This window comes from Lactuca saligna, chromosome 5 (assembly GCF_052625555.1).
Source record: "Lactuca saligna cultivar CGN05327 chromosome 5, ASM5262555v1, whole genome shotgun sequence".
Lineage (NCBI taxonomy): Eukaryota > Viridiplantae > Streptophyta > Magnoliopsida > Asterales > Asteraceae > Lactuca > Lactuca saligna.
Window position 1 is genome coordinate 129,693,950 of NC_136421.1, and position 26,707 is coordinate 129,720,656.

At 36.5% G+C, this 26,707-nt stretch overlaps 1 protein-coding gene across 1 annotated transcript; it reads right to left on the reverse strand.

Moving 5' to 3' along the window:
* Positions 1–3,966: 3,966 nt before the first annotated feature.
* Positions 3,967–19,814, reverse strand: LOC144997200 (uncharacterized). Its single transcript, XM_078957052.1, has 7 exons — positions 19,737–19,814; positions 19,507–19,639; positions 5,979–6,136; positions 5,808–5,880; positions 5,527–5,721; positions 5,217–5,310; positions 3,967–4,841 (listed from the first exon to the last, which is right to left on the reverse strand). The coding sequence occupies exons 2-7, from the start codon at positions 19,633–19,635 to the stop codon at positions 4,114–4,116; spliced, it is 1,377 nt and encodes a 458-aa protein (XP_078813178.1). The 5' UTR covers positions 19,636–19,639; positions 19,737–19,814; the 3' UTR covers positions 3,967–4,113.
* Between the last annotated feature and the right edge of the window lie 6,893 nt (positions 19,815–26,707).

Here is a 26,707-nt window from a genome sequence, read left to right on the forward strand (position 1 = left end):
TCGGGTCAAGTATATACCAAATAATTTATGGACTTAGACACCTTATCCAACACATACTACCTTCCACACCTACCTATATTTGTATGAAGTACTACCACAACACCCTAGAGAAACATACATAACAACGCTCTATCCTCACAACTAGAGGAACACTAGAAATCTCTCACAAGAAAACTCTAGGCTAGCAGGCATCATAAATCAGGCAACACATCAAGAAATCCTGAAGATCCCTAGCCTAACTCTAGCATGCTATTCTATCAAAGCTCAATAAAACAAATATCATGTATGATACTTGGGGGTTACTTTCTGGCTCCGGCTGATCGTACCTCCACGTCCTCCTTTACTTATTTTGAAAACCATTTTAAATTCTCTTTTGAAAACCCTCCTCGATTTGAGACTGGAGTCACACAAGTGTTCCTCCAATTCGCTCAAACCAAGGCTCTGATACCAACTTGTAACAACCGAAAAATCCAACCAATTTAAATTTTTCAAAAACAACCCGATTTCATTAAATTATTTACAAAAAGGTTTTCAATACAAATCATTTAGAGTATTCCCAGAATCACATTGCTACAAAATCATGAGGAGCGGTACGATCACGCCTTCGCCTTGCCACAGTCTCCTGAAGAACCTGAAAAACATTAAACCACAACTGTAAGCCCGAAAGCTTAGTGAGATACCCCCAAAATACCAACCACGAATACCATACACATATCACTCCATCTCATAACGAATCACAGAACAACCATGCATATCGGGTCTACTGTGGGACTGGTCCGCCTTGCAGGGCCTTCAGTCCACCTGGTCCACCCTCCGTGTCCAATCATGTCCCTCGAGTCTGCAGTGTGGTTGGTCCGCCCGCACTGGGCCTTCAACTCACCTGGTCCACTCTCTGAGTCTACAGTATGACTGGTCCACCCGCATCGGGCCTTCAGTCGGCCTGGTCCACTCTCTGAGCCTCGGCACGTCTGGCCCGCCCTCGTGGGGCCTACAGCCTATCCGGACCGCTTGTTGGGCCTTCAGAATAACCGGTCCGCCGTGGGTATCTTAGCCTACAGCACAAAGCAGGGCCCGCCTCAACCCAACTCCAGTCCAAACAACCATGTGCACATAAACATACAATCACATAACAATTCATATTCAGGCAAACCGATCTAGCAAATCACATAACACAACATACTCTAACAGGATACCGACCTAACCGGTAACTAGCATAGCATCATCCTATCTACCAGGATATTGACCTTAACCAGGTCTCTAACGAATACCATCCTAACTACCAGGATGCAAACATATCAAAACAATAACATAACAATAGATACCCGGATCTCAATCCGATAAAGGGTCGACCTTGGTGCCTTAGACCCTGTTGATATAGTGAGGATAACTCACCTCGAAACTGCCAGCTGAAAGGATAAGATCCCGCTGCTCCGAACTCCGACACGAACTCCTCCACTGAACACCAAAACACTTAACTCAATATATACCCTTATTTACCAAAATACCCCTGGAAGACAACTGGTCAACCCTTGGACAAGGTCAAAGTCAACCCCTGACTGACTCTACTCGTCGAGTCAACCCGATGACTCGTCGAGTCCCCAAGCTCAGAACTTCCCTCACTCCGCTACCTGACTTGCTGAGTCACCCCGAGACTCGCCGAGTCCAACCACTCTGAGTCCACTCGCACCCAACTCACCGAGTCATCCCTTAACTCACCGATTCTCGACTCATCCAGAAAATATTGGGACTCTTCGACAAGACTCGCTGAGTCCAAGAACAGACTCGCCGAGTCTAAGGCGATCTTCAACCTACTCGCCAAGTTGTTCATCCAACTCGTCGAGTTCCAGCTCATCTTCAAGCAACTCATCGAGTCCACCCTTGTGACTCGCCGAGTACCACCCGTCTGAATCCATACAGAAGCATTCCAGGCCATGCAATTGATCCAAAACATAGATCTAGCCTCCTACAACCCATCCATCACGTAAAGTGGCAAACTTTACGTGAATCCATGAAGATCTAGGCATTATACACATTAGGGCCAAAGTTTGGGACAAGATAGCTTCTCTACATACTCAATCACAGGGACTTTCAGGCATTCCAACCCTCCTCTATTCTAGATCTGAGGTAGCAACCTCAGATCTAACCTCTAGACTCCAAAACACCAAAAGATGTGATCTCAACACCCCCAAAAATGAAGAATTTAGACAATAGCAGCTCAAGAACGAGATATTACCTTCAAAGAATGCCCCAACAGCAATGAAACTAGAATCCAAGCAAAACCCTTTGATCCAAGACTTTTCTCCTTCAAGATTTCTTCAACTAGAACTTCTCCAAGCTCCAATTTGCCCAACAATGGTGTTCCTCCATGAAATTAGGGTTTCTGGGGCTCAAGGGGAATCAAAGAGGCTGGGGAGGAAACATAATGTTCTTTATATAGAGCTCAACCCCGAGAATTAGGGTTTTCTCCGCTCAGCACCTACTCGCCGAGTCCATCTTTGGACTCGCCGAGTAGGCCACTTGACACGCGACCAAAGTCGCGACCCTACTCGCCGAGTCCATCCATGGACTCGCCGAGTTGCCCTTCAAAACTTACACTTTTAGTCCTTCAACTCTACTCTTGCTATTCCAGGATGTTACATCGATTCTTGAAAACTTGAACATTGCGGGTTATTTTCAAGAAAAAGCAATATTTGCTCCTTAGAATGAAGTTGTCTAAGAAATAAATGATCAGTTGCTAAAATTGATTACAGGAGAGCAAAAAGAATATTTAAGTTCAGATAGCCTCTGGCAGTCTCAGTTCGTTTATGATTAGTTTGATGCAAATTTATACTCACCTGATGTTTTAAATGATCTTAAAGTCTCAGGTATGCCAAGCCATAACTCATTTTAAAAGTTGGTGTTTCAGTTATGTTATTAAGAAACATTGATCAGAAAAATGGCTTATGCAATGACACTAGACTACAGGTCAAATCTTTGGGCAAACGTGTTATTGAGGCAGTTATCATATCTGGAAGTAATATTAGAAACCAGATTTTTATTTGAAGAATGTCTCTAACTCCTACTGAAAACAAGATCCTGTTCAAATTTCAAAGAATACAATTTCCATTTGTTGTATGTTGTGCAATGACAAATAGTAAGAGCCAATGACAGTCTTTATCGAAGGTTGGTTTGTTTCTCAATGATCCTGTTTTTACACATGACAAATTGTACGTTGCTTTATCCAGAGTTCAAAGTAGAGAGTGATTAAAGGTAGAGAGTTATTATATTTGGAAGTAATATTAGAAACCAGAATTTTATTCCAAGAATGTCTCTAACTCCTACTGAAAACAAGATCCCATTCAAATTTCAAAGAATACAATTTCTATTGGTTGTATGTTTTGCAATGACAAATAATAAGAGCCAACGACAGTCTTTATCGAATGTTGGTTTGTTTCTCAAGGATCCTGTTTTTACACATGGCCAATTGTACGTTGCTTTATCCACAGTTCAAAGTAGAGAGTGATTAAAATTGTTAATTTTAGATAAAGATGGTAGACTATCAAATTAAACATCCAACGTTGTGTATAAAAAAGTTTTTAGAAATTTATAAAAAATTTGTACAATTTTATTATTTATCTCAATTAATTTTTTTATTTAAATTTTGATTCAATTATATAAAAATGATATTTTCCTAAAATTGTCGAGAGGATATGAAAACTACTATTTTTTTTAACGAATCATCATATAATTATGACATGATTGATAAACATCTATATTTATTACTTATTAAAAATTTTATTCTTATTCTTCAATTATTATGTATTACTATGAATAATATTATTTTTAATTTTTTGATCCGTATCCGGGGTTATAACCTAGTGGGTTATAACCTAGTTTGTTGATAAACTTTCCTAACTATTTAGAGGATTTTTAGTTATATATGTACAATTTGTTTATAAAATCTTTTTAGTCATAGTTCTAGTCATTCCATTCTTATCTTTTATTCCCATATTATCGACTTATACTTTATACTTGATTTAACAATTCAAAGTTACAACAAAATTACATGCAAAATAAAGCTCGTATCTCAAATAGTGCTCAAGTATGTATGTGTAATTTTGGACCAAACCACCTCTAATTGATCACTGGCTTCTTCAAGAACTCCCAAGATGCTGCATAATCTTCGGGTACAGGAAGATCAAGTTCTGAGCAAACAAATTGGATGATCTCCGAGATCAAAGGCCCAAAAGTCAATTTGTTTATGGTTACCGCAATAGAAAACCGGTTATTTATGTCACAATATCCCGTCGAGCCACCTAAGCCTGCGTGACCAAACCCAATCATGGAACCATCGGTCGTGTTAATCCTCCTAAACCCAAGACCAAATCTTCCATTCGGTAAGATTAAATCCTTATAATCTCCGTTTCCCAAGAAAGCATCATGAATTTTAGATATCGGGTTGCTAAAGATTTTAGTGTCGATTGCATCCCTTGTGTCATCGGTTTCTGGTATTCCATTATAAAGATTGGATTTAGAGTTTGTAGTCTGGCTGTCAGTAATGGGGATTTGAGGATGGCTTCCGAGTGGTGGAAGGGAGGATGAATGGCGGGGAGGGACAACACCACCGTCCACAAGGGCAGCGTAGTAGCGCGCTAATGCACGAGCCGAGAAGTGTCCGTTAGATGCAGGTAATATGGCACGACGCACAATGAGCGTGTTTGATGAGGAAATAAGGCTTTCAAGCATACTGGGCATGAATGACGAAGGCACAGCAGACTTAAACTCGCTGGTTGCAGTTAGAGCGGAAAACATATTGAATCCATCTTTATCCAACGTAAGAAATGCCAGACGAGATTCCACTCCTGAATGGACATAAAATCCAAAGTTTCTTATGAAATATCAGACAGTTTTCTACATTTACGTAGTTTTTAATGTCAGGACAAAGTGCAGAAGATCACAAGGATCGTCCATTTTATGGATTTATTTAACAATGGAACTACTATTAATTTTGTGTATGGATGTAGCCATTGAACTTCTATTATAATAATCATAAAAATATAGGTCATCGGCTAAATCCATAACATGGTGAAAGTACGTTTGTATTGTGGCTACATATGTTCTGAACAATGAGGTCTTCAATTTGTCAAAAAATAAATATTGGTTTCAATATTGCTACAGCAATAAGTGACTAAATATATGAAGCCTTTCTTATTCGTTGGGTTTTTCATGAATCTCACCATGGGGAATCCCTATATAAAACTCGCCTTCCAAGTTAAGTGGAAGAACAAATGCTTCCTCAAGAATATCTTGTAACTTCTTCCCAGATGCATGCTGCATGTTCAAGAAAACATACGTCAGTGAAAAAAGTAAAATAAAAGAAGATATGACACCATTCCTTCCACGTTTAGTCAAATAGAACAATAAGTTGTTGTAATTAAATAACCTTAAAATTAATTAGAGGCATCAAGGGCCCATTTATTACTAAACATGATACAACAGGTTTTTGTAAAAAATAACCTTAAAATTAGAAGATGAATGTAATGTTACCTCAATGATTCCACCACATAGCCATCCATACGCCAAATAATGATATAACTGTTCACGACCAGGTTCGGTCTCTGGTGCAACCGTTGCAATGTGTTTTATACACTTATCCCAATCACAAAATAACATAGGATCATTTTTAGTCATGTCAGCAAGAGCATTGTGTAGACCAGATGTATGATTAAGTATATGATGAACCTGCAAGAGAAAGGAAAAGTTATATATGGACACAATTTATTTCACTAATACTAATGTTACTCATGTACATGTAAAAAAAGGAGAACCTTTATCTGATCTTTCCCATTTGTACCAAACTCTGGCCAAATGTTTGCAACATTTTCATCAAGCTTTAGTTTCCTATAATGAAAATACATATTTGCTTATATTTCCTTGATTGGCATTATGCCAGATAACTCCCTTCATTGATGTTAAAAATATAAAATTGATGAAGATACCCTTTATCAGCCAGCCAATGTATCATTCCTGCTGTGATGCCTTTAGTTACAGAGAAAACAGGAAACAAGGTATCAAGCTGAACTGGACGAGGGTCATCTACTCCCATGACTCCAGCTGCAGTATCAATGATCACTTGTCCGTCTTTGTAGGCACAAACCTAAGAGACATAATCATCGGAGTTTTGTTATACAATCGATCAGTAAAACACATACTAATTCGCGTTCTAGATAATTCATTAGCATGCTTAAGAATGCACATAGTTCATGTCGCCGTATAAACTATCAAGGTGCATTTGTTACGGACATGAGTGCACAAGAATGTACAAGCGTTATGAGTTTAGATTCGATGAAGAGGATAATAAGAGCATTAGTTTCTTTTGCACGACTAAACACGGAATCAAGAGAATATCGGTGTCCCACCATGTTTCACCATTTTGGGTAGGAGTGAGACACAGGGATGTTAAAAAGTCATAAAGGATCTTCATCCTGTGAGGCCCGAATCCCATCAGGGGGAATTTGTTAAACAAATTGGTGGGGCCCGTTAACGTATTATATATATAATAGTTATATGAAAATAATAAATAATAGTAATGATTATGAGTTTCCTAAAGTGAACAAAAATCATGTTTTTAACTTGTTAGGATAATATTTTAGAGGTGTGATAACATTTTTGTTTTTGATATATAAAATTATATTATAAATAATTATTTTTAACCCAAAAGATTAGCAATTTTAATCCAAAAAAAATATATATTTAAATAATATTAAAATCAAATAAAAGTTTGCATTTTCAATATTTTCTCAGATCAGAACAGAGAACAATTTAAGTACATGCTATCTAGTAAATTGGCCCAAAGGATTAGATATATTAAAAAAAAGATTATTATTATTATTATTATTATTATTATTTGTAAATAAATATATTGTTTTTAGAATTCGTTATTATTAATATTATTAAAAAGTATATATATATATATATATATATATATATATATATATATATATATATATATATATATATATATATATATATATATATATAACAACCCGAAATTCATATCCTTAATTGTAACCCTTTTCGCGACTCGTTCCGATCATCCAATCGCCGTTTCCGATTTTGTTTCCGTTTCCGACCTTTTATTAAGTCGTTAAAGTGAATTTTATTTTATGACTTAATAAATGTCTTAATACCCTTAGAACTCATTCTAACGTCTCATATTAATGATCGAAACATTTTTAGAACCAACCATATCGGGTTACGGCAAATTGGCCGGGTGCGACCAAAAGCCCCGTCTAACTCCGGTATTGGGTAGAATTCTACCATGTCCCGAACTTAGACACTATTTAAAGTGACCCAAGTCTCCATTTTGAAGCTTTTGCTCCATTTTACAACTATCACTCCAACCTCTCTCCTCAAACTAGATTTAAGGGTCAAAATCTCAAGTTTAAGGCTTCAAATCACCAAGGTAACTTCCCTAATTTGTTATGCAACATCTTTAGCCCTCAAATTCGAGTTCAAACCATGAGATAGGACCATTATCATGAGTTTACGGCCCTAGAACAGTCCTAGGCCGTAAACTCATATAAAAGGGGTTTTTGGAGCAACAAAACCCTTCCAAACCTCAATTGGACCTTGTATATGGCTAAAGGACTTTATGAAATGGAATTAGAATGCCTCAAACCAAGATTTGAAGCCTTGTATATGAGTTTACGGCCTTGGAAGGTGCCTAGGCCGTAAACACAAATTTAAAGGGTTTTTAAGCCATTTAACCCTTCCAAAACACAAACAAGACTTAGATATGATTTTTAGAATATTGGAATTGGACTTAGAACACTTCAAACATAAATTTTGAGAGGTTTATATGAGTTTACAGCCAAGGCATGTGCTTGGGCTGTAAACTCCTCAAAAATGGGTATAAATTCATTTCTAAGGTGTTAGAAAGCTATCCAACACCACCAAAAGCCTTGGAATAAATCAAAGAACCAACCAAAAATAGTTTAAGGGCTTTAAACACATCAAAATCCCACATTTAAGAGTTTACGGCCATAGAACATTCCCCATGGCCGTAAACTCCTAAATGGATGTCAAATGGTGCCCAAAATTGATTTCTAGGTTTGTTAGAATTCTTAGAATCACATGTGATTAATTTTGGGACCTTAACAACACTTATTCTAAGAGATATGAGCGTTTACGGCCATAAAACCCATGCCTAGGCCGTAAACTCCCGTAAGTGTTGTATTTGATGATTTTAATTCAATCCAAGCCTTAGTTAAAATTATTCCAAGCATTTCCAAGTGTCCATATCCATTTGTGAGCCATTAAACACCACAAACCACCCCTCTATGAGTTTACGGCCGTAAACTCATGGGGATTGGGTGTTTAGGCCGTAAACATCATTAGGCAGTTTACTTTTGGGGAGTAAACTCAAATCCCAAGTCCCACGCTTCGATTCCCGTCCGTAGATGTCACCCGGGTCACTCCAAACACCCGTTTTGAGGTGTTTTCGTTCGTTGGAGTGTAACTTCATATCTAATTAGAGTTTGTAAATCTAATTAGATATATTTGTATGCCATTTCATTTTACATAGGAACCTCGCGTGTTATCAGGCCTCGATTCGACGTTTAGCATCCGAAATCGACACACTTCCGCGTCCGGTGAGTTCATACCCCTACCCTTTTTCAATGGTTTTTCAATGTTTTGCAGGGGGGAATACAAGCAAAAGTACAAGTATATCTTGTACTCAATCACATGATTTCAATTAAATGGTTTCATAATTGTACATTTTAAGAATTGAAAACCTTTTAAACAAACTGTTTTAACTTGCAGAGTTGTATGTTCTTAACCCGATTTTCAATTCTTATTATACACTGTTATATTGTGTACTTTGCATTTGATTGTTCACATTTAAACTGATAGAATACATAAACCATTGTAATGTCTGTATTAAAATACTAAGGTTCGAGTGTAAAAGACAGACTCCATTAGAAAACATAAAACATCTATATGTCCTTAACAATACACCTAGGCTCGAGTGTGATAGATAAATACCATCATAACACACAAATCACTGTAATGTTCTTAATAATACACTTGGGATCGAGTGTAAAGGACCATAATCATTAAATAACACCTAGACTCGAGTGTAATGTCCTTAATAAAACACCTAGGCTCGAGTGTAAAGGACAGGTACGTAGAATATAGTCAGTCGTAAATACTACTTTCCTAGTCGAAAAGTAAAGAGTAATCTTAATGATTGGAGACACGTCCTTGTAACACTTCCATGGCACGAGATAGTGGAGGACTAACCCTGTAACCAGAATCTCCGTTCGTAGGAGAGCTTGGCTTGAGTGTATAGATCTATACGGGACTGACAATCCTACACCTGGCTGCTAGCTACAGCTGAACCGAATGGTTCAAGGGTGACAAAAGTCATAAATAGGATACTGACCATGGTCCGAGTCATATCCAGTCTAAGTATGGTTAAGGACTCGCAATCTAGATTATTAACGTTTCAGACTCATTTACTAGCTTTATGTACGTAGTAAAGCTAATGTACATCTAGGGATGATAGATACACACACACACAGTCTGGGAAATATGGGGTTTTCCTGGGAAGGACACCGAACATAATCAGAACTAGTAACAGTTCACACACACACAGTCAGGAGAACATGGGGTTCTTCCTGAGTAATAGTAGTACGAAATTAGAGAAGTGTAATAAGTTAAACAATTGAACTACATTTCACAAGAACAATCATGTTTTAATTAGACATCGTTTACTTTACTTTTGGATTTGGAAACTAACTTTACATAAGAAAATATGGGATTTTCTTGGATAATCACTTTTCAGGAAAACAAAGGAACTCGTATATTTTCAGAAAAACTAACTGCTTATGAACTCACCAGCTTTATGCTGATTTTCAAACCGCTTGTATTCTCAGGTCCATGTTAGACAGGTACCCGAAGATCCTTTTGTGTGAAGACGGAGTTCTCAGAAGACTCATTTTGTATTGTTCATATATACTATGTATCACTTGTATAACTTATGCTTTTGAAACAAATGTAAAACTTTCATATATGTAATGTAATGGTTGATTTACTTTACTTACTATGTACATTGGATTTGATACTCGACGTGGAGTCAACCCCGGAAATGTTTCCGCCTTCGGTTTTCGGGGTGTGACAGATTGGTATCAGAGCCCTTGTTTATAGTGAATGAAGTATACCAAACCTTACATGGTATAAAACTATAAACATTAAAGGGCCTCAGTGCTCTGAATTAAAAGTATCTTCAAAACTATAAGTATTTTCAAAAGTATACAAGTATACCGACCCGTCGAAATCCGTAACTACAAGTAGAACAAAACATAAGTAAATGGATGTTGTACACTACGGTTAAACCTGGGCAGTTATGTAGTCGTGTCTAGGATCAATATAGCCTTGCCAACTATATTCATTGGAGACACGGCCAACATGTGCTTGGGAGTGACTGTGGTACACAACATGCCTAAAACTTACCTAATATCTCAAACAACGAATCGTCGCTGCAGCGAACCCTGAAATACTATGGGAGTATTTCTCGAGCCAATCCTTCGTAGAAAATCCTCTTATATGCGATGTTACTTGAACATTCCTCTAGCGATAAAATGTTCTGTCTTGATAACTCTTTCCTGCTTTATCGCTTAGTATAATGCTATATCTGTCTTGATGAGATATCCCCTGTTCCATATCTCTTTATTCAATTCAGTGGACTTATGATCCTCTCTTTCCTGATCTTAGTAGATCAAGATGCCTCCAAGAAAGAGACCTAGCTCAAAGAACAACGACAATCCTCCTCCGCCACCATCTCCTCCTCAATTCGATCTCGCATCACTTCAGACAGTTCTGACTGCTGCAATGGTGACAACCATGTCACAAATGAATCCCGGTGGCTCCGGAGGTGGCCCCCAGCCCCAAAACCCAGAAGATAGTCAAGGACGCCAGAAAGAGGGTTCCTATAAGGATTTCATGAACGCCAAACCCACGTCTTTTGATGGCACTAGAGGTGTCATTTCCCTTACCTGATGGTTCGAGAAGATCGAATCTATCTTTGAAATCTGTGCTTGTTCAGATTCAGACAAGGTGAAGTTTGCCGCCTGCACCTTTCTCGACAAAGCTCTGACTTGGTGGAACGGCCGAGTCAAATCCCTAACCTTACCTGTAGCTAACGCCATGGGTTGGGAAGCCATGAAGGAACTTCTGCTGGCTGAGTACTGCCATCGGGGAGAAATGCAGAAGTTAGAACATGAACTGTGGAACCTGAAGATGAAAGGTTCCGACATTGCTGCTTATACTTCCAGGTTCGATGACTTGGCACTACTTTGTCTGGGAATGGTTACCCCGGAAAGTAAGAAGATAGAGAGATTTATCTGGGGGCTGACTCAGCCAACGAAAGGAAACGTCATAGCTGCGAGGCCAGATACGTACGGCAGCGCCAAATGTTTAGCACAAATCCTAATCGATCACAGTGATGACCTTGAAGAGGCAACCACCACTACTGAGCCGACAGTGAGGAGTGGCGAGAAAAGAAAACTTGGGAAGAAAGAGAAAAGCCAAACATCACACGAGTCTTCAAAGAGACAGCAAACGGTGACAATTCAGACTGTCACTCCCTCTGCAACTGTTTCTGTTGATGGGTCCTCAACCCGAAAATCTGCTAATAGGTATGCTGGAACCCTTCCTAGTTGTGGCCAGTGCAACTATCATCATCTTTCGTCCGGTCCATGTATAGAGGTAATTTGCAAAAAATGTGGCATAAAGGGTCACATGGCGAAGAACTGTAAGACGCCAACTCAATCAACGAGTCAAACTTCCAGAGCGGGCATCGGTCGGACCTGCTATGGTTGTGGAGAATTGGGGCATCTCAAGCGAAACTGCCCCAAGGCTACAACACCTGGGAACACCGGAAGAGTTCTAGCAATAGGACGAGAGGAGACAACCACCGATCCCACCGTTGCCACAGGTATATTTTCCCTCGTTAAATTTATATATGCCTGTGATTCTTTTCGATTCTAGCACCGAAAGAAATTCGTTAACCATCCATTTGAACATTTTCTAAACCCCTTCGTTTACGAGTAACCGAAAATGTATGTCTTCGAGATGGTTATCACATGAAAACGAGAACGCTTGTGTCGTATTCGTAGATTGTTTTCTCAATCCGGGAGATTATTCCTTTCCATTCGATCTATTAGCAAACTTTTTATGAAATGCTTTGATGTCATCCTTAGCATGTAATGACCGAGCCTCATTCATGCTGTCTTTCCTAGATTCGAGAAAGCCATTTGTTCTAATCTTCCTCCGACTTGACTCCCATGATCTTCATACATCAAAGCTTAAAAAGTCTGCCCATGTATCTCTCGTCCGAGTGATCATTGAGAAACGAGAAGTGTAGTCTCACATCGACCTAATCCCAGGAATTTCCTCGAAACCAAACCTCAGTAAGCACGATATGTGCAAGTCAGCAATCAGGGCATGATACGATCACTACGAGGAGGTAGTGATGCCCTTCGGTCGAACCATTCTCTTGGTCATGTAGATAAGCAAAGCAGTCATACTCGTAGATCCTTCCAAAAGCTAAGGCAATAAAGAATTAGTCGACACCTGAAACATCCATGGAACCTGTCGATTTTTTGGTCCCGTCGGCTACGATTGTAGACTCACATAGAAGTTTCCCTTAGAACCATTGGACCCTTAGTCATTCTACCATGTGAAAGCGTACCTACTTGTTGGAGGTTTTATCCTGGAAAGACATAGTACATCATGGGAAGTGCGGAAAACTTAACTTGTGGAACCTTAGAACCTTCGAGATTTTCGTTAGGAATCGATTCCATAGCCCTCTCCGAGCTATCTTAAGGACTCAGTAGCAACAATCTGGTATTCCGCATCTTTATTCGTAAGGCTTGCCGACCTGATGAAACCCTAGTAAATTCCTTTGAGGAAATAAAAATTCAAATTTTCATGTATGAATCAACTGAGATCGTAGATTGAGAGGTTAATCATGCGTAACAAAGCCACATCCTGATAGTGAGGGTTCGCTAGAATGTTAAGCGGAGACCCGAATGCAGTAAATTCATCTCCATATATCTTTCCACTTCGTGATCTGTGTTCGAATCTTTGAATTTCAGGACGAAATTCCCTCTAACAGGGGGATAATGTAACAACCCGAAATTCATATCCTTAATTGTAACCCTTTTCACGACTCGTTCCGATCATCCAATCGCCATTTCTGATTTTGTTTCCGTTTCCGACCTTTTATTAAGTCGTTAATGTGAATTTTATTTTATGACTTAATAAGTGTCTTAATACCCTTAGAACTCATTCTAACGTCTCATATTAATGATCGAAACATTTTTAGAACCAACCATATCGGGTTACGGCAAATTGGCCGGGTGCGACCAAAAGCCCCGTCTAACTCCGGTATCGTGTAGAATTCTACCATGTCCCGAACATAGACACTATTTAAAGTGACCCAAGTCTCCATTTTGAAGCTTTTGCTCCATTTTACAACTATCACTCCAACCTCTCTCCTCAAACTAGATTTAAGGGTCAAAATCTCAAGTTTAAGGCTTCAAATCACCAAGGTAACTTCCCTAATTTGTTATGCAACATCTTTAGCCCTCAAATTCGAGTTCAAACCATGAGATAGGACCATTATCATGAGTTTACGGCCCTAGAACAGTCCTAGGCCGTAAACTCATATAAAAGGGGTTTTTGGAGCAACAAAACCCTTCCAAACCTCAATTGGACCTTGTATATGGCTAAAGGACTTTATGAAATGGAATTAGAATGCCTCAAACCAAGATTTGAAGCCTTGTATATGAGTTTACGGCCTTGGAAGGTGCCTAGGCCGTAAACACATATTTAAAGGGTTTTTAAGCCATTTAACCCTTCCAAAACACAAACAAGACTTAGATATGATTTTTAGAATATTGGAATTGGACTTAGAACACTTCAAACATAAATTTTGAGAGGTTTATATGAGTTTACAGCCAAGGCATGTGCTTGGGCTGTAAACTCCTCAAAAATGGGTATAAATTCATTTCTAAGGTGTTAGAAAGCTATCCAACACCACCAAAAGCCTTGGAATAAATCAAAGAACCAACCAAAAATAGTTTAAGGGCTTTAAACACATCAAAATCCCACATTTGAGAGTTTACGGCCATAGAACATGCCCCATGGCCGTAAACTCCTAAATGGATGTCAAATGGTGCCCAAAATTGATTTCTAGGTTTGTTAGAATTCTTAGAATCACATGTGATTAATTTTGGGACCTTAACAACACTTATTCTAAGAGATATGAGCGTTTACGGCCATAGAACCCATGCCTAGGCCGTAAACTCCCGTAAGTGTTGTATTTGATGATTTTAATTCAATCCAAGCCTTAGTTAAAATTATTCCAAGCATTTCCAAGTGTCCATATCCATTTGTGAGCCATTAAACACCATAAACCACCCCTCTATGAGTTTACGGCCGTAAACTCATGGGGATTGGGTGTTTAGGCCGTAAACATCATTAGGCAGTTTACTTTTGGGGAGTAAACTCAAATCCCAAGTCCCACGCTTCGATTCCCGTCCGTAGATGTCACCCGGGTCACTCCAAACACCCGTTTTGAGGTGTTTTCGTTCGTTGGAGTGTAACTTCATATCTAATTAGAGTTTGTAAATCTAATTAGATATATTTGTATGCCATTTCATTTTACATAGGAACCTCGCGTGTTATCAGGCCTCGATTCGACGTTTAGCATCCGAAATCGACACACTTCCGCGTCCGGTGAGTTCATACCCCTACCCTTTTTCAATGGTTTTTCAATGTTTTGCAGGGGGGAATACAAGCAAAAGTACAAGTATATCTTGTACTCAATCACATGATTTCAATTAAATGGTTTCATAATTGTACATTTTAAGAATTGAAAACCTTTTAAACAAACTGTTTTAACTTGCAGAGTTGTATGTTTTTAACCCGATTTTCAATTCTTATTATACACTGTTATATTGTGTACTTTGCATTTGATTGTTCACATTTAAACTGATAGAATACATAAACCATTGTAATGTCTGTATTAAAACACTAAGGTTGGATTGTAAAAGACAGACTCCATTAGAAAACATAAAACATCTATATGTCCTTAACAATACACCTAGGCTCGATTGTGATAGATAAATACCATCATAACACACATATCACTGTAATGTTCTTAATAATACACCTGGGATCGAGTGTAAAGGACCATAATCATTAAATAACACCTAGACTCGAGTGTAATGTCCTTAATACAACACCTAGGCTCGAGTGTAAAGGACAGGTACGTAGAATATAGTCAGTCGTAAATACTACTTTCCTAGTCGAAAAGTAAAGAGTAATCTTAATGATTGGAGACACGTCCTTGTAACACTTCCATGGCACGAGAGACTGGAGGACTAACCCTGTAACCAGAATCTCCGTTCGTAGGAGAGCGTGGCTTGAGTGTATAGATCTATACGGGACTGACAATCCCACACCTGGCTGCTAGCTACAGTTGAACCGAATGGTTCAAGGGTGACAAAAGTCATAAATAGGATACTGACCATGGTCCGAGTCATATCCAGTCTAAGTATGGTTAAGGACTCGCAATCTAGATTATGAACGTTTTAGACTCATTTACTAGCTTTATGTACGTAGTAAAGCTAATGTACATCTAGGGATGATAGATACACACACACAGTCTGGGAAATATGGGGTTTTCCTGGGAAGGACACCGAACATAATCAGAACTAGTAACAGTTCACACACACACACAGTCAGGAGAACATGGGGTTCTTCCTGAGTAATAGTAGTACGAAATTAGAGAAGTGTAATAAGTTAAACAATTGAACTACATTTCACAAGAACAATCATGTTTTAATTAGACATCGTTTACTTTAGTTTTGGATTTGGAAACTAACTTTACATAAGAAAATATGAGATTTTCTTGGATAATCACTTTTCAGGAAAACAAAGGAACTCGTACATTTTCAGAAAAACTAACCGCTTATGAACTCACCAGCTTTATGCTGATTTTCAAACCGCTTGTATTCTCAGGTCCATGTTAGACAGGTACCCGAAGATCCTTTTGTGTGAAGACGGAGTTCTCAGAAGACTCATTTTGTATTGTTCATATATACTATGTATCACTTGTATAACTTATGCTTTTGAAACAAATGTAAAACTTTCATATATGTAATGTAATGGTTGATTTACTTTACTTACTATGTACATTGGATTTGATACTCGACGTGGAGTCAACCCCGGAAATGTTTCCGCCTTCGGTTTTCGGGGTGTGACAATATATATATATATATATATATATATATATATATATATATATATATATATATATATATATATATATATATATATAGACTACATGTAGTTATAAGAAATACATACAAAAACTTTAAACATATTTTTTAATAAATATAGTTAGTATTTAATGTGAAAGTGAGTTTATGACTTATTAATATTTAATACGAGTTGTTAGATTATAAAATCTAATCGCTAAGAATGGAGGGCAAACTAGTTAAATTTTAATATATTTTTTTGATAAATTGAGTGATAAAATCCTGCATACGGGTCCTTATGTCTTTTAAATTAGGAATGGTCAATTAATACGTGACTTTTATTTTTTTCAATCCATTATGTATCATTCCTTAGAAAGGTGTATATATCATTCCTTAGAAAGGTGTAGTGATCGTCTGATCATGTGAAGACATGATTAACTAACCAAGAATATTGAAAACGATATAAATTGAAGATTTCACTATGATGTTTCTTTTTCATATTCTTGAAATATGGAACCATATAAACAATATAACTAATTAATGTTTTCATTATTTCTTATTGAATCGTGTATTTATCCACTAAATTTAAAGAATTTGATTGACTATTCTCATTAATTTTGATTTAATTGATTAAGGTCGTTGTTGTTGTTATTTATATATGTCTATTAGAATCATGTATTCTTGATGAATAGAACACTCTCGAAGATTATTTAATTTTATTATTTTATTTTTGAAAATTATGTTATGTTTTGATAGCAACGGGTTCACATACAACATCGAATTAGTTTATTTAATAACCGAAATAGTATGTCTTTTAATGTTGTTTTGTTTGAGTTTATTTGTTCCTATTATATTTTTGTTTGGAGCGAGTTTTGAAGAGAAAAACAAAAGTGATTGCACAAGATATATTCTTCAAGAATTTTTAATGATACTATTTTGTAAGTAGCTTTCGTCATTTTTTAATAATTATGGAGATGTCGATCATATTTTATGATAAAAGTTAGAAATGATGAGAAGACACATCATATATTCTTAAATAATATAACTATTTATATGCATCTTTTTCACACTAGAAGTTTGAATCTCTAAAGCTTTTTTTGTTTGTATGCTTTTGATTATAACAAGTTACGGAAATCAATTATAAATTACATATTATTTAAGAATGATTGTGGTTATTTTATCAAAGTAATTTTCTTGGTATTGTTTATGAATTATGTAGATGTAACATTTAATGTTTGTTAAAAGTGTGAAAAAATGAGCATTTCCTATATATTCTCAAAGAATGTAATTATTACTGTAATCCAAAAACAGGATCCCTTATCAGTTATATATATATATATATATATATATATATATATATATATATATATATATATATATATATATATATATATATATATATATATATATATATATATATAGAAAAGGACAAGGACAAGGAGATCCAAAGATAGAAGACAATGCATAGGCCAAGTAATTGGGTTGGGTTCGGGTTGACAGGTCACGAGTTGATGGGTTGAAAACATCAAACCAACCCAATCCATATAAGCTAAGTATATGGGTTCTTCGGTTAGTGGATCGAACACAAACCGTATAACTCATTTAATAAGCTATACATTTTAAAATGAAATTAAAAAATATAAATAAAATGAAGTCATAAAATCTTAAATAGTCGACATAAAGTCCTAAACAGGAGTGACGATGGGTGGTGTACGACAGTCGTAGGACGACAAGACGAGTGGTGTGCACGCGACACTGCAACTGTCGAGGACTCAATTCCTTAATCGATGTAGAAAGGAGACATAGAGTCGTGAGTTTGGAGACTGAAGACTGAATTTGTTTTTGAGTAGAGGATTCTTAGGGCCTAAGGCACGCAAAGTGGAATCGAAGATGTTTTGCTGTTTTGTAATTCGGAAAACGATTAAACGATAATGAAATATTCAAAACTCATAAATAATTAAATATATTTCTTATATGTATATATATATATATATATATATATATATATATATATATATATATATATATATATATATATATATATATATAAGTTCAAATGAGAACACTATTTATTGTGAAAACGTGAGAACACTATTTTATGTTAGTATTCTACTATAAATTTAATATATATAGTATTATAGTAATTATAATATGAATATATTCAATTTTATATTGCTATGCTATTATAAAATTTATATATGTGTAGTAATTTAGTAAATTCTAATGTGAATGTTAAATATATGATTGTTCATATATTCGGTAATGAATAATATCATAAAGTTGTACATACAAAATTTTAATGTGAAAATTAATATGTGATTGTTCGTATATTTGTTGATGAATAATGCTATATTGTTGTATATTCAAAATTTATAGTAGAATAGTAATATAAAGTAGTGTTCTCACATTTTCACATTAAATAATGTTCTAATTTGAACTTTTTATATATATATATATATATATATATATATATATATATATATATATATATATATATATATATATATATATATATATATATATATATATATATACACGATTTTCCTATTTTTCCTCTAGATGGTGATTGGGCCAAAATTGATTATATAGTAATACAATAACTAATATTTATATGTAAACCTAATTCTATATAGCGTTAGAATATATATATATATATATATATATATATATATATATATATATATATATATATATATAATAATAATAATAATAATAATAATAATAATAATAATAATAATAATAATAATAAGTTAATAACAAATTTTATAAATAATATTATTACTTACATTTTCAATAAAATAGTAATAATAAAAATCTACTTAGGTTTTTTTGCAAACCAATATTTTGATTAATTTAGTGTATAATTTCAAATTAAATTGTTACCGGTTTTAATCATAAGAAAATGATCAGAATACAACCTTTTATATTTAAAAAACAATAATAATTTGGAATTAATACATGTAGTATTGCTAAAATTTTGAATTTTACCAAAGAAATTCTCATTTTGTATGATGAGATTGTATGATAAGAATAAAGCACATAATAACTTGTTTTGGTATTATCTAGGGATGTAAAGTGGCCCCGGTAAAATAAAATTGCATTCTCCTTCCACTAATCTTCATAAATAATATAGTAAACCAATTATACTTGGCTCTCCATTCATAACAATAATAAAATAGTGTTGTATATGCACCTGGATTCCAAGTATTGTGTCAGCATTCCCTGCTTCAACCAAGAGACGCCTCAGCTTGGCCTCTACATCTGAATGGATTGGACTGTCATACACCCAATTCGGACTGTAGGATGGTCCATCATTATGCATGTTGCTGAAAAAGAATAGTAGCTGGTAAAGAAGGATACATATGACAAAACATATAAATAAAGAATCAGTAGCGACAGGATAGAACTGAAGAAATATTGTACCTGTCGAGAAGAGACTCAACAAATGGTCTCACAATATTTAGATAGCATATGCGAACACTGATCAAGGATGAAAGCCCTGAAACGATGTAAAATGTATATAAATACTCATCTCGAGTATTGTAGTGGCAGGAATTAAAAAAGAAAGATTTTTTTATGATGATAACGATCGTAGGAGCAATGGGGCCAACGGTAGTTTACCGGCATTACAGAACTCCGGGTTAGTTTTTTAGTCTATCCGTCTCTATTAAGTTGCAGTCGCATGCACAACATTTTTGAATGTATTCGTTTATCGACATGTTGGATCAATTATATAATAGTATTGTGTCCAGCCCCCAAATTAGACATACTACGATTGTCCATGTTTCTTTACATTAAATATTATAATGAGCAGTAGATAGGCCGATGTTTCTTTTTCTAGAATTTTTTAGCTACATTTTATACAACTACCTTTGTCGGCACAGTTTTGTCCATTTTCTTGGCTTTCTTCCATAAATCACGGGAAAAAAAGCATTTGTATATGGCCAAGGTGGAACAAAACTGATAGTATGGTATTATGGTACATCAACATTGACCGTTTTCTTTTGCTTTATGTAGTCTTGACCGTTATTGTGACTAAAATTTTCAAGTACAAAGAAACCATCCATCTGTAAAAGTAAAACAGTAAAACTAAATAAGGGTTCGAATCTTAACAGCTTTAGTAGGAGAGTTTCAATTCTAATATGTATCCAATAACGTGTAATTTATATCTATGTTTTCAGAGTGGGGTGGTGTGGGCTGTTGCGCTTATCTATAACTAAAAAATAAAAATTTCTTTATAAATTGTTTGACTTTTCCATGAGATTGTTTGTATAAAAAAAAAAAAAAAATTTTGAAAAATGATTTTCAAGTGTAATTAACTGTCGTTTGTTCTTATTTGGTTAATTTTTTTTTTGTACTCAATATACCATCGAACTTGTTATTTGAGTTCACCCTAACCCTTTTGACCGGCTTTTGACGAGTGATAGTCAGTCAAAGGGTTATGATAAACACAAACAACAAGTTCGATGGTATATTGAATACAAAAAAAAAGGAAATTGACCAAATGAGAACAAATGCAACAGTTGGTTACCCCCTGATTCATTTTCGCTTTATTCATTTACAACAAATCTCACGTTATTTCCTGCTGATATTAATGAATTTATGAGATTCTGTCACACCACCAAACCGAATTGGTGGAAACATTCGGGGGGCGGAGGAAGTCATGTACAATATCATAATAATAGATAATAGTAGACAAGCAACAATATCATCCATTGCATTAATAATATAATCCAATACAAGTGTGTTATGTATAGTAATAAGACACCAAAAAATGAATACTCAAAATGAAGACGAGTCTTGAAAGCTCCGCCTTCTCAAAACCTGGCATCGGTACCTGTCTACTGATGACTTGAGAGTACAAATTATTTTGAAAGAGAGGATCGACATTTAAGCTGATGAGTTCATAAGTATTTTAGTGTCATTGTTTGTATGAAAATGTTTGTACGTGTTTGATGTAAAAGTTTGTAAGTGTTTGTAAATATTTGTGAATGTTTGTAAATGTTTGTTAGTCCTAGAAAATCCTATATTTTCTACTAAAATGTAGCATTCTACCAAGACCCGAATGTTCTGAATGTTTGTTTCTAGTAAAAGTGTGTATTTTCCCAAGTGCGACTATCATTAACAAAAATATAGTTTTACATTACCGTTTATATGAGAAGATCAAAATGTGAATGCAATGGGAAAATAATAAAGTACTATAGTGCTGTATATAATAACTATTGTTGTACTAACTACCTTAAACCAATTGTTAATTAAGGTATAATGTGATATGGTTGTAACCATAGTTGATCGACTAGTAAGACACGACGCTCGAAGACGTCAAAATGGTATGACATTCATCACCCGTAGACCTGAAGGACCCACTGTAGCTAGCAGCAAAGTGTAGGACGACCAGTCCTGTATAGATCTATACACAAATTCACGCTCTCCCTCCGGGAGACTCTGGTTACAAAACGTGATACAACAGAAGACCGTCATGCCATGAAGTAGTGGCTCACATTAATGTAACAATATTTTAGTGTTTGTATAGTATTTTCTAGTGTATTGTATGTTCTCTCTATACTAGTGTATAGTATGTTCTCTTTGTATAGTGTAGTGTATGTTCTCTTAGTTTCTCATCATAGTATGTTCTTTCTATTTCACATAATAGTAAGTTTGTATTGACTTATGAATGAACTGACTCTTGTATGTTTCATTGTAATAGAAGTAGTGAGTAGTAATCTCCTAAACTATACCTATTATAGTTTACTAGTAATGTTGTTTGAATGACTGAGTGTGTTTGAACTAAGATAAAAGCTTTTATATTTATATACATATACATAATATATAACTAAGGTTCAAACGACACTCGGACAAACAACCGGATACTGTAAGTCCACAACCAAAAAAGGAACAGGAAATAAAGCGAGTTATAAGTCCTAAGTCCTTTCAACCTTACTTATATAACTATATCTATATAGACATGATTTTGAAAATATATAAGTTAAAAAAGTTTGATAAATAGTTTTAGCATAAAAAGAGATTGATAAAGATGTCTTGAAATAGATATTTGATAACATAGTTTTGCCGTATAAGAAATCTATATGTTTGTTCTAGTTATTAATCACATATGATTGATATAATAACTACTATGTTTCAACTTGTATCCACCCCCCCCCCCCCCATAAAAGCATTTAAAATCATTTTAAAAGGTTGATTAGGGGCATGAACTCAACTGTAGTGAGTGATACGAATGAAAGATCGGTTTGTAGGATGCGAAGTGTCAAGTGAAGACTTGAGCACAACGGATCCTAATAAGCATATAATGGCACATATATGGATGTAATTAGTTTTTATACAACAAATCAAGTAAGGGAGACACCTTAGGGACTTGGATACACTTGAATGGAAGGGTATAAGACACAAATGATTGTGTATAGGGGAGTTTACGACCATACTTAGTGTTTACAGCCTTAGGAGTTCACGGCCATAGGGTTTACGGCCTCATGAGTTTACGACTGTAAACTCATGATGACTTGTGCCAAATGGTGTTTTAAGGTCTTATAATCAACAAGGATGTGTTCTAGACTCAACTCCAAACCTTAGGAATGGTTTATGGTCACAAAAGCACCCTTAACAAGGGTTTACGGCCAAGGGAGATGCTCTTAGCCGTAAACTCTTATTGATCTAGTGAAATGGTTGTTTTAAAGGTGATAATCAAGTTTTTCAACTAGATAACAAGTATATGGAAGTGATACCAACGATATAGAAGCTAAAAAGGGTTTATTTTGGCCCAAAACACTATACTGTTCTTGGTGTTCTTGAAGATCGTCTTGAAGATCTAACCCCAAAAGATGAAGTTAATGGATGAAATCAAAGGGTGATGCTAGTTAAGAAGATGTATCAACTAATCAAGGGCTGAAACACTTACATTTTTGAAGAACAAAGTGAAGATCCTTATGATACTCTAGAGAGAAATCGGGTTCTTGACTTGAAATGGTGAAGAATGAGGGAAACATGAAGGAATAACACACTTAAAGCCAAGAGTTTATGGCCACCATGAGTTTACGGCTGTAAACTCATGTGTCTTGGCCGTAAACTCCTTATGAAGGAGTTTATGGCTTGTTTGTTGGCTTTGAACTTCAGCAGATACTTCCTAACACTTATTCCTCAGATGTACTAGGCTTAGAACGATCAAACAGGCTCTAAACAGTGCTAAAAAGATAGCAGAGCAACTTTGATTTTGATTGAGTTGAATGGTTGTACAACATAGAAATTTCAGGTTGTAACATCATCCCCCCGTTAGAGAGAATTTTGTCCGGAAATTAGAGTTTAAGAAATTCAGTAGTTATAAATAACTAAGCGAAAAGGTGAGGATCTTTCAATTTCATTTGATCCTTGCATTCCCAAGTGAATTCAGGTCCTCGCTTGGCATTCAATATCGGGATACGACTTTGCTTCATTTGCTTAACCTCTCGGTCCATGATCTCTACAGGTTCTTCCACAAAGTTGAGGCTCTCATTGATCTCGATTTCGTCGAGTGGGATTAGAAGAGTCTCATCGGATAGGCAGTTTTTCATTTTCGAGATGTGGAAAGTAGAATGTACGTTACTAATTTCGCGAGGTAGGTTGAGTTTGTAAGCTACTGAGCTGATTCTAGTGAGAATCTCAAAAGGCCCTATGTATCTTGAATTTAGCTTTCCACGCTTTCCGAAGCGTATCAAGCCCTTCTAGGGTGAGACCTTCAATAGAACACGGTCACCCACCTGGAATTAAAACGATTTCCTTCTCCTGGCTGTGTAATTTTTCTATCGGTCTCTAGAGGATTTCAATCATTTACAAATTTGAACGATTTTCTCTGTTTTTTCCCGTATGATTTTTGGATCTATGAGAGTGTTGTCAGGGACTCGCCCTTTAGCTAACTGGGTGTCACCCACCTCAGCCCTACATAGAGGGGATCTGCACTTTCGGCCATAGAGGGCCTCGAATGGAGCAACCTTTATGCTTGTGTGATACCTATTATTGTAGTAAAACTCGACAACGGGTAGATGAGTATGCCATGCCTTCTCGAAGTCTATTACACAGGCTATCAACATGTCTTCCAAAGTTTGCATAGTCCTCTCACTTTTCCGTCGGTCTGGGGATGGTAGGCTGTACTCATATCCAGCCTAGTTCCTAGGGAACTTTGTAGCGACTGCCAGAACCTCGAAGTAAATCTACTATCTCTATTAGAGATAATGGATATGGGAACACTGTGCAGTTGTACAATCTCCTTAATGTATGTTCTTGTAAGTTTCCCCATCTTGTCAGTCTCCTTGATGGGCAGGAAGTGTGCGGACTTTGTTAATCTGTCTACGATCACCCAAATGGTATCGAGACCACCCGTTGTTTTGGGCAACTTGGTTATGAAGTCCATTGTGATCCGCTCCCACTTCCATTCAGGTATCTTTGGTTATTGTAGTAGACATGATGGTTTCTGGTATTCGACCTTAACCTTTGCGCAAGTAAGGCATTTACTTACGAAGGTAGCAATCTCTATTTTCATGTTAGGCCACCAGTATAACTTTTTAAGATCCATATACATCTTATATGAACTTGGGTGGACAGAATATCGAGTTTTGTGTGCTTCGTTCATGACCAAGTCTATGAAACCACCTTGTTTTGGTGTCCAGATCCGATTTATGAGATATAAGGGTCCGCCACCCTTGACTTCCAAGTTCTTATCCATCCCTCTCAGGGATTCACCCACCATATTTTCAGGTTTCAAAGCTTTGAGATGAGCCTCCTTAATTTGTGTGGACAAGTGTGAATGGATAGTCATAGTCAATGATTTGAATTTACGACTAGAGTATTCTTTACGACTCAAGGCGTCAGCTACTACATTGGACTTGTCGGGATGATTACGAATTTTGCATTCGTTGTCACTGAGTTGCTCGACCCACCGTCGTTGTCTCATGTTGAGCTCCCTCTGGTCGAATATGTGTTGTAGGCTTATGTGGTCTGTAAAGATAGTGTTTTTTTTGTACCATATAGGTAGTGTCTCTAGATCTTCAGAGCAAGCACTATTGCTCCTAACTTAAGATCATGTGTGGTGTAGTTGACCTCATGTGTCTTCAGTTGTCTTAAGGCATAGGCGATGACCTTACCTCGTTGCATCAGGACATAGTCGAGTCCCTAGTTGGATGCATTGCAATAAACCGTGAAGTCTTATATCTCTTCTAGGAGGGATAGTATCGGTGTGGTTCATAAGGCTCGCTTCAGCGTTCAGAATGCTTTTTCTTGCTTCTCTTCCCAGTCAAAGGCCACACCCTTCTGGGTCAATGTTGTAAGAGGTTTTGCAATCCTTGAGAAATTGTGAATCAATTTGCGATAGTAGCCAGTGAGGCCTAGAAATTGACAAATTTCTATAGGCGTATTCAGTGCTGACCATTTCTCAATGGCTTTGATTTTGGAAAGGTCAATGTGAATTCCCTCTTTGCTAACCACGTGACCTAAGAATTAGAATCTTTGGATCCAAAATTCACATTTAGAGAACATCGCGTAGAGCTTCTCTGACCATAGTGTTTCCAAGATCAGTCGCAGGTGTTTGCTGTGCTCCTCCTTATTACGAGAGTAGATGAGTATGTCATCGATGAATACAATGACGAACTGATCCAAGTAAGGACGAAACACTCTATTCATTAAGTCCATGAATATTGCGGGCACATTAGTCAATCCGAATGGCATCACTACAAACTCGTAGTGTCCATAACGAGTTCGGAAGGATGTCTTCGGAACATCCTCCCCAAGCACTCATAACTGGTGATACCCGGACCTCAGTTCTATTTTTGAAAAGAAGTTCGCAACTTGAAATTGGTCAAACAAATCGTCAATGCGAGGCAGAGGGTGACGATTTATGACGGTTAGCTTGTTGAGTTCTCTGTAGTCGATACACATACGGAACGATCTGTCTTTCTTCTTCACAAACAAGATCGGCGCTCCCTTGGTCTTATAAAGACCTTGTTGAGTAGTCCCTTAAGTTGACCGGATAGTTCCTGCATCTCAGTTGGTGCGACACGATAAGGTGATTTGGCTACTGGGGTAGCCCCTAGAACTAAGTCGATTCTGAACTCGACTTGACGTTGCGGAGGTAATCCTGGGAGTTCTTCTGGGAAGATGTCAGGAAGTCGTGTACTACTGGAATACTCTTTAGATCCTTTATATGTTGGCTCGTATCGACAACATGAGCAAGGAATTCATGACATTCCTTTCGCAGAAATTTCTGGGCTTGAATACTTGAGATGATACGAAGGTTCGTGTCAGGTTTGTCATCGTAGATAATAAGGGTTTTGCTAGACAGAAAGTTAAGACGAACAACGTTTTCATAACACATGATGTTAGCATGATGAAGACTCAACCAATCCACGCCAATT

Excerpts from the sequence above, each read along its gene's own strand:
- LOC144997200 (XM_078957052.1), bottom strand. The coding sequence starts at position 19,635 with ATGCATAATGATGGACCATCCTACAGTCCGAATTGGGTGTATGACAGT. Across the intron at positions 6,137-19,506 it reads ACACAATACTTGGAATCCAG|GTTTGTGCCTACAAAGACGG; the intron begins GTGCATATACAA and ends TATGTCTCTTAG. Across the intron at positions 5,881-5,978 it reads CATTGGCTGGCTGATAAAGG|GAAACTAAAGCTTGATGAAA; the intron begins GTATCTTCATCA and ends TTTTCATTATAG.